The sequence below is a fragment of the Accipiter gentilis genome, chromosome 25 (assembly GCF_929443795.1).
Source record: "Accipiter gentilis chromosome 25, bAccGen1.1, whole genome shotgun sequence".
Classification (NCBI taxonomy): Eukaryota; Metazoa; Chordata; class Aves; order Accipitriformes; family Accipitridae; genus Astur; species Astur gentilis.
In genome coordinates, this window is record NC_064904.1 from 5,662,872 (window position 1) to 5,672,729 (window position 9,858).

Below are 9,858 nucleotides of genomic sequence, written 5' to 3' on the forward strand. Positions count from 1 at the left end.
TCTGCAAAGCACGACCACACTCAAAAATTAATTTGCTTCTGTGAAACTGGCATGTTCAAAAGACTTACTGTTGGACACAAATATATAAGTGTGCCTCTTCTGTTCTTCATAACTCCATTATAACTGGCAGATACACTTGCCATTGAAGGCTCACTGACAGAAAGGTTAAAAACTCTATGCTTAGGCAACTGTAGAAAAGGAATTCTCATGAGCCACAGCTTCAAAAACATAGTTTTATTTAAAGAATGAATGTTGTGGTATTAACTCCTCCTAGAGTGGAAGGGAGCCAACAAGACTGGTTATACAGCAATAGCAACAAACAGAGCACAACTCAGTAATTATATTTAGACACCCCTGGGCAGGCAATGATCAAGTACAACTCTAGTATTTTTATAATTGTTTTCCAATTTCAACTTTAAAAATCTTTTTTCTTTTAAGATTTAATTTGAAACAGGAATAGTTTATATTAAGGCTGTAATATTCTAACCATGGTTATCAGGTGATGGCTACAGTGCAAGGAGCTGGCAAAATCCCTAAAACCAGTTTGTCAAAGTGTTGAGCTAGCATTTGCCAGTAACAGGTTCTTCTTCAAATGCAACAAGGTTGTCACTCTGGTTCATTTAGTTTTAAGCTCATCACTGCGCTGAAAGTTACAAACTGATTGCGAGCTGAAGGGGAAGAGAAACATAAACATAAAACCCAGGTGCCGAACACATGGAAGGCTCATTTCTTCCTCAGTCAACAGAAACAGAGAGGATGAAGCCTCCCCAGATTTTACAAGTGGTTACATTAAAAATAATAAATACTTTAAAAGTTTCAGTGTTCAGCAGATCATCTGTACCCCATACATTTAATACAGTTTAACTTTTAAAATGCTGGTTTTGTACACTAGTGTTTCAATCTCTGTTTGAGTTCACCTTAACCAACAATAGTCTAGTAAACTATTTTTTTAACATTTAGAAATATACAAATGTATACATAAATCAGAATTAAATGGACCCTGTTCTCCAGGAAAGCATGAGGGAGTTTCAATTTTAGAGTGTTTAAGTATAGATTAATCTGTTTAAGGGATCGTCCAAGAATTCCCCAAAGGGAAAAACTGCCGTAGTCTCCTGACTGCTGATTCTAAGTCTTGAACTTAATCAGAGTTAAGTCACTTGGATTTAATCCTGTCCATTCTGACACTCACACTCAGACCACAATTCCACAACACACTGGCCTTGACAGCAGTGTCAAACTCAGGAATTCCTGTTCCCTTTTCTCCATTTTCTGCCACTCACTCTGATCCCTGCACCCCAGTGCACCATATCCTTGTTGTGCCAACTCAATTCTGAGTCCATGCTGTTGAACACAGTGAGAAAACCAATTCAGATTAAAAAGAACCCCCTACTGCATGTCCTCCACCCCACAAAAATACACTGTGCATTTGCAGCCTTTGCAGATTTTTTAACTGGAGAGAAGAAAGGGAGCTTTTTTGTAACATAAGGAAAAGAGGAAAACAAATGGAAAGAAACATGCATGTGTCTCAAAATGAAGTTTAATTCTAGACATCATTTGTTCACCTGCAAGTTGTGGTCAGATCCTCTAGCCTAGTAATACAATATTTAGCCTAAATGATAGATGTCTCCCAGGATGCAGAAGCATGATTAGAGGAAGAATACTGCTCCTCCTGCTAATGATAGCTTTTCAAAAGATGAAAGACGGAACAAAGTTGTAAGCAAAAAGAAAATTCAAATAGCAAAAAGAGTAGTGGAGGGGAATTCTTGGGGTTAGAATAACAAGAATTAAGACCAGGCTCTAAGTGAATCTTGTTGCTGTTTGTTTTGAAAAATTCATACACTCCTGGAAATCTATAAGTAAAAGGACTTGTCCATATGACAGAAGGGCTGAACTAGTCTAGGCAGCTATCATCTATCTCCCTGCAAGTCCCAGAGCAGGCAATTTCTGGAGTGTGGCCAGCATCAGCATGCAGGACCAGCAGTCCTTACCTGGTGTCGATAGTTGTACCAGCCGTTTGAACCTGCAACAATCACCACCCAGTGCTTGCCTCCATCTTCAGGTTCTTCCATGGGGAACATGCTGATGCCCAGAGCACAGCCCAGCAGCACAACTGCTTTCAGTATCATCTCTCTTCTTTATTTACTCCACAAATGGGAGAAAAGAAAAACCCTAATGAAGAAGTTTGAGAGAATTACATCAGAGGACATCAGTCAAAAATAAAACAAATGCAAAACAAACATCAGTAGTATCATAACTAGAAGCTTTTCTTGCTTGTGGGTTTTTTGTTGTTGTTTGACAGACCATTCAACCCACAGTACAATTCCTTGTCATATCTTCCTTTAGCACCAAGCTGCTACTAGTTACAAGAGTTTTTCTGTCAGCTTTCAAATCTGACTAAAAGCAAATCTGAATAGGACAACCAAGTCTTTCAGCTCCCTCTGGTTGTTTTGTTCTATAATAGCTGGTAATGAATAAGCCTCAAATACAAAGCAAGCCTCTTGATCAAGTAGGTCACAGATAAAACTATTCTCTTAGTCTCTACTTATGTAGTTCCCTGGTTTCCACTCACTGGCAATTAACCCATTATTATTGAGTCAAATCCTGGGTGATGTAGGCACAAGGATGCATAGACATGGAGAAGTGCTTGGGAGTTGGAAGGTCAGAGTGTCACAAAAGCCCTCTGTGCCCACAAAGCCAGAGAGGTTGGAGAGAGGCTGTGCTGCTGTTCTGCACAAGACACAGCCCTAACGGCTGGGGGGAAGTGCACACTGCGAAAGTCTCATGCTATTTGTGCAATGCTAGTGGAGAGCAAATGTGAACCAGTACCACATGAAAGAATGTTATTTTCATCTCTTTTGCACAATGGTTAAGTGTTTGCATAAGGTGCATGGTGAGAGAATTGGGTCTGAGCCTGTGGATGACAAATTCAGAAAAGGAGAGCCAGAGAAGACGTTTAAGCCCATGTAGAAATGGCTCTTTCTACCTTCTTGAGAGGACTAAAAGTAGTGTGTCCACTAGTGAAATTCCCAAGCACCTTGATTGTCTGATAAAGTGTTTGCTCTAAAAGTAAACAATCTGGCCATATCTAATCAAAGGTTTGCTTTTTGGTTTTTTGGGGTTTTTTTGAGGGGGTGGGGGGGAGGGGGAGAGAGCACTTTATGTATATTGGTCACAGTTTCAGGTCTGCTGCATCCAGTGTGTAAATCATAAAGCAAACTCCCCTGAAGAACTGCATGCTCTTGGCACATGCACAAATATTACATATTTCCTTAGGCACTACGAGATGTGATTTTACACTGGCCTACCTACAAAAAAGAGATTCTGGAAGTTGATCATTGTTGCTATGTATGGAAGAGGTGTTGTAGTAAGAGGTAACTCTCCTTTAGCATGGTTTTCTCTGGAATAAAAGCTGGAAACTTCCAAGCCATACAACACGGTCACAAGGCACAATGTCAAAGCTGCCACTAAACCAAATAACTAAACAGTATCCAAGTCAGCCTCAGCTCCCCACAACCAAAACCACCCATCTGCAGCCACTCAAATGAGGCTGGAACAGAGAAGTAGCCAGCTCACCTCCAAAGCAGTTGTGTACAGTGAAGACTGCTAATGTAACATGTAGTATGGATCTTTCCAAGACTGGATCTCCTGGTCACTAAGACTAAGTCTTGCAGGCAGTAGTATGAAAAATATATTATATATGTATTTGGAAGTTGGGGTTTGTTTTTTTCTTTTTAACGGAGTTACCACAAAGTAAAGGAAGTCATGTTAGCATATCAGCTCCTATAGGAAGAGCTGTTACCACACAGAAAAACTCCAGAACAGAATGGAAAAGAGAATGGAATGTTAAATGCTATGACACCGCTTTTTCCAAGAACTCATTTGAATCTAGGAAACTTATCTTTCAGGAATAAGCCACTCCTGGCACTGATTACAAGCATGAGATTTGGGAGCAAGAAAAATACATGATAATTGAACAATTTAGGGTTTGTGCAGTTATTACCTACTTCAGCAGTTAAGTGGATATGAAGCAGTAAGCAGAATTTTTCTGCAGTTTGATAGACAGTTATAATCTCTCACGTTGAGCTGGAATTGTAAATGCTTGTCATTGTCGCCAGTGACACATGGCTTTGTATGGCAACTCTGCCTTGTCTATCTTGTCGCAAATAACACACCAACAACTGTGTTGAAGATCTATTGTGTTTACAACGTCCACAAAACCATCCTATTCTCTTGCCCACAGCACAGCTAAGATTCAGACCAAGTTGTTTAAAACTTCTCTAAAGTGTCACAATATGCCATGGGCCAACAAGCCTATTCATTCCCAATATTCAGTTTCAGGTACATTTAACTCCTGCAATATTAGGCAAGAAAAGAAAATCAATATATTTGATCTGCTTAGGAATCTTAACCGAGTTTGACTTACTGGAATATGGAGAAAAACCTCATGCAAACAGATCCCTCAGAGCTCAGTGAGAAGAAACTTTTTTCCATGTTCGTTAAAGCATAACTTTTCACTTCTCCAACTAAAAACATTACTTATATTTACATGAAAAATACAAAGAGAAAATAAATGGTTCAAATGATTGCTGAAGGGCTGGAGATCCTTTCACATGATGCTTAGCTCTTGGAGATGTAAATCATCAGTTTGAATCCAGGACATATATATCAATAGAAGCTGTGTTGCTGCCACCTGTTCGCTGGGCCATATAACATGACGGCTAATTTCAAGGCAGATACTGGCAGACAGGTACCTATCACACAGAAACAGTCACTGCCACCAGCTGTCAGTTACTGATATATGATGCCATGGAGACTAAAGTAGCTTCAGAAAAAATATGCTATGGAGTGCTAAGTCCCGAACTGGAAACAGTTTGATGGGACTGTCTTTCCTGACAAGTTCACACTCCAGACTATACTAACACAGATCTACAGCGCTCAGGACCCCAGCCAGTACCTCTGCATGAGGCCATGCTGGGCAGAATACAGGTGTACCAGATACCAGCCCTGCATTCTGCCTGCAAACAGGCCCACAACAGAAGAACCCAGGGCCAGATCAGGAACAAAGACTTAAGTTATCAAGCCGCTCAGGCAGTCCCTCCATGAGGAATTCAACAGCCTCCCATGTAGTTTGCAGATACCCAGATCCTCAGGTTTCTCACTTCTGCTGAGATAAAGTTGTGAATGATGCAGAAGGCCCAGGGAAAAACAAACACACACCAAGAAACATTTACATTGTATTAGAAAACCACATATGTTCTGTCATGGGTTATTCAGAATAGAAAAAAACCTCCCTATTTATACTAATTAATGACATACAATCCCACTTATCTGTCTTTTCCTATACTATAATTAAGTCAAATTAACACCAGAAAGAAGGGGGAAAAAACCTAGACATACCACAATGCACTAATAAGTCATATTTAAGAAATGCTGAGCTCCCCAAGGTTCTCTGAGCAGCACTTAAAATAGGTTTAACCATTAAACACATGTGCAGTGGGAATAGGTCTTTCATTGCTTGTTTCCAACTACTAAAAAAAAACAACCCACCACACCAACAACAAAAAACCCCAACCAACCCCCCTCATATTTCTGCTTGTATTAAAGAAAGCCTTTGAATGCTTAGGCAGGCAATTTAAAAGATTGTGTTCCTGGTTGTGTTGAATGAGTTCCTGAGCTGCAGTTGAGAAGAGAAAGTTCCCGTCACATGCTATGTCTTCAGGTCATATTCAACGAGAAATCAGCTCACCTGACCAGCTTACCAGAGGTACATAAAAAACCTTTTTCTGAAAGCAAGGAATCAAAGATCTGTCATATGCAATCCTAAATGCATGCAGACTGAGACTACATGGAAGAGCTGAGAATTCACAAGATCATTGTAGAGGTTTGGCTGACCCCCTAAAATATAGAATAGAATAAAATCATCAAGTTTGGAAAAGACCTCTAAGATCATCAAGCCCAACCGTCAACCCAAGACCACCATGCCCACTAAACCATGTCCTACGGTGCCACTTCTATGCATTTTTTGAACACCTCCAGGGATGGTGACTCCACCACTTCCCTGGGCAGCCTGTTCTAATGCTTGAAAACCTTTTCAGTAAAGAAATTTTTCTTATTATCCAACCTAAACCTCCCCTGCCACAACTTGAGGCCATTTCCTCTCATCCTATCACTTGCTACTTGGGAGAAGAGACCAGCACCCCCCTCACTACAACCTCCTTTCAGGTAGTTGTAGAGAGCCTCCTTTTCTCCAGACTAAACATCCCCAGCTCCCTCAGCTGCTCCTCATAAGACTTGTGCTCCAGGCCCCTCACCAGCTTGGCTGCCCTCCTCTGAACATGTTCCAGCACCTCAGTGTCCTTCCTGTAGCAAGGGGCCCAAAACTGAACACAGTACTCGAGGTGCGGCCTCACCAGTGCCCAGTACAGGGGATGATCACCTCCCTGCTCCTGCTGGCCACACTACTTCTGATACAGGCCAGGATGCTGTTGGCCTTCTTGGCCACCTGGGCACACTGCTGGCTCATATTCAGCTGCCTGTCGACGAGATGATTTGATCAGCTCTGCCCAGTCTTTCTGGTACAAGAGTTTATTAACTTCACTTTGGAGACCGCATCAGGAAAAAGGAACATCTTACAGACATAGTGGGTTCAGCATCAGATCTACATATGCAGAGCAACAGCGTGTACACATGCAGGCAGGCTGCTGCGAAGTTTGCACAATCCCTGGAAGAAGCATGGCCAGAACTGGGTGGCTCTTGCCAGAACAATTCACTCAGCTCTTAAAACCTGTTTTTCCTGACAGAGGTACTTTGACCACTTCCCATTACATGGCTACCACACATCTCTGACTTGATAAGAAAGGGATGCTTAAGAAAGACTACATCTGGAAATGGCCGGCTGCTGCTAGAACAATTCTTCTGGTCAACAGCCTGTTCCCCGAGTTTCCCAACTTTCCCTTGGGAAACAGTCCACTGGGACCAAAAAAATCTTAGAACAGGATACCACCCTAAGGAAAGGGGTTTGAGTAGATCAAAGTATTTTCCACTAGTGTTTAGAGTGATGTTGACACTTTGGTAACTTAAACTCCAAATATCTCAAGGACAGCCTCCGAAAGCTATATAAACTGAAACCATATATCCATTTTCCCTTCATGTGAAATAAGTGAGTTAACAGTAACCTTGGGGAAAAAGAATAGCCTTAAACTGGAATGATGAGCTGATTAGCTTTTCTTGGAAATCTCCATTTCTCTTCAGCTGCTCTTCTTACAACCACATTTAATGTCCTTTTAGTTTTCAGAATCAAGTCACAATTCCTTTTCTCACACAGTGCTTGCGTAATGCCTGTCACTGTAATATTTAGATGCCGATTTCCACAAAATATTTGACTCACTATAGCCCTCCTCACAGGAAACTGTCTGCAGTTCTCCATCAGCAATGTTTTGCCTACATGTTATGCTGGCTGCTACGCAAACTGAAGCACCTAAACCTGCGATTAAACCCCTGCAGAATTAGTCCAATTTTCTTTATGCACTTCTATGGTAGAAACAACAAGTCTTTATCACTGTGAACTCTGACAAGGTACATTTTGAAGGAGATGAAGGTCTCTGTTGCAAAATAATTCTTTACAAAGTCTACTAGTAACCATTTTATGAATCAGCTTAATTTGATTAGAACTTGTAGTAGAATAGTTTAATATAGCTAATGAAGATGTATAAGTAACTTTTACTGCAAAACCAAGAATTTGTAATTATGTTAACTCAGAATGGTTTTAAACATTAAATAAAAGTATTTAAAAGTTATTTTAAATAAAGTTCATTCTACTGTTTGCAGATTTGTCTTTCTCAGCAGCAGAGAGATGGCACCATATACTGGGGGAGGGGGGGATAAAAATCACTCCTTATGCTTCCTAGGATGCTGACAATCCAACACTTGGTTTAGGGGATATTTTTTTTTTTCCCCTATGCACTTCAAAAAGCGCAGATTCAAATTTGTCAGATCTTAAGGCTTCAGTAAAACTGCCTCTGCTATTTACTTTCATATCTCTCCACAAATATACAAAGCCTCTGCAATCCCATTCTGATGGTAGAAAAAACCAGCTACTGCAACACTGCATGAATAATGTATTGCATTACATGATTTGGGGTGGGGCAGGGGGGTAAGGTTAGAGGAGTAACTCAGATGAGGGTAGGCATTTCCATTCAACAAACATGGAAACGTCTGGAGTGTGGACAAAATGAAATCCTGGAGAAGTGATTACGCAGAAGGCCTGAGATTCCTGCACTCCACATCTCTTTTACTACGGTTTATCTTAGCGTTTCAGCTCTTCACTGCAATCTTTGTTTTAACCCCCAAATACAGACACTCAACACAGTGCTGTCCCATCCTAATTAGGAACTAGTGGTGTTACTAACTCTGAGCAGACCTTCACGTTATGGCAAGGCTGTCTACCGCCTATGAGTAACTGTAGCCACAGTGCAGTACCTTCCGCGCATCATCAGCTCTTTGCAGAAAACCCCTAAATTCTTACTCCATCGCTCTCCCCCGTTAAAAACGTATTACCGGGGACTAAATGGGTGCGGCCGCTGCCACTGCTGCCCCCCAGACCTCCCTCATCTCTCCTGTGCCAGCCCTGAGCCATCCGACTCCTCTCCCCGGTGAAGGCCTTCCAGAAGGGCGAGCTCAAATGCAGCTCCCGTGGCAGGGGGACGATGGTGCCCAAACCCCTTTTACTAAAGGCATCACCGACGGCGCGGCTCGGCGCTCTGCGGCAGCGCCCGCAACGCGCCGGCGGAACGGCGGGCTGACAGACCCCTCTCCCGGCGTCCCAAGGCGGGGGGGGGGTGGGGGGGTGGGTGCCTGCAAATCGACCGAACCAGCCCTGGCGCTCACTAACGGTCGGGCCTCGAACAGACCCCGCCAGCCGGGGCGGGGGGCGGCGGGGGCTCGGCAGCACTCGCAGCCGGTGAGGGAAACCAGCGCCCCTCGGCCGCTCCCCTGGAGCCGGCGGGGGCCCTCGCCCCGACCCCAGGCAGCTCTGCCGCCGGGGAGAGGAGCGGGCTCGCACGCCCCTCACGGCTCCCCTCACCCCGGCGTACCCCTGCCTCCGCCCCGCCGCCGGCTGTGACAGAACCCTCCCTGCACAAGGCGGTCCCGATGCTCCCCGGGCGCCCAGCGCGGCCCCCCGCCGGCCGCCCCTTACCGCGCTGCCTGCGGAGGTGTCGCCGCCGCGGCCGCTGTGATTGCGGCAGGCGCCGTGCGGAGCGAGGCGACCACGGGCCGCGGCGGGCGGGGACTGGCCCCGGCCAATCGCGGCCGGGCGGAGTTGCGGCTGGACAGCCGCCCGGCCGCACTACGTGCCCCAGCAAGCCCGGCGCTCCCCCGCGCTCAAAGGGCCGCGGGCCTTGCGCGCAAAGCACGGTGGGAGTTGTAGTCCCCCGGCTGCGCGGCGACGCGCGCGGCCCCGGGTGCGGCTGGGGAGCGTGGGGCGGGGGCGGGTTGGAGGCCGCGGGGGGCTGCCGGGCCGTGGGCGGCTGCCGGGCCGTGGGCGGCAGGGGCGGTCGTGCGTGCTTCGTGCGTGTTGTGGCCTGGGCAGGGACGGGTCAGCGCCGGCTGCGCTTTCCCGCGGGAACCGTCGTCCTGTTATGTCGGGGCAGGATGGAGGGCAGGAGGCCCACAACGGGAAGGTGGAGGAATGTGTGAAGGGGTAATGCACGAAATGACGGAAGAAAACTAACGCCCCCGCATCGTCCTTGTGTTTTTCAGCAGCGATGGCCAGCCGAGTCCTGGCTTCTCACCGCAGACCGTGCCTGCCCGTGCTCCTGGCCCGCTGCCTGCTGCGCAGGAGTGGCTCGGTACGGTACC

General features: G+C 45.4%; 1 protein-coding gene across 1 annotated transcript in view; it reads right to left on the reverse strand.

Moving 5' to 3' along the window:
- The window catches only part of LGMN (legumain), a 28,948-nt gene extending 19,636 nt beyond the window's left edge, over positions 1 to 9,312 (reverse strand). The window contains exons 1-2 of the mRNA XM_049828395.1: positions 9,197 to 9,312; positions 1,989 to 2,169 (exon numbers count right to left, since the gene is read on the reverse strand). Of these exons, the coding sequence (XP_049684352.1) occupies positions 1,989 to 2,126 (138 nt within the window). The 5' untranslated portion in view covers positions 2,127 to 2,169; positions 9,197 to 9,312. The remainder of the gene's footprint in view (positions 1 to 1,988; positions 2,170 to 9,196) is intronic.
- Between the last annotated feature and the right edge of the window lie 546 nt (positions 9,313 to 9,858).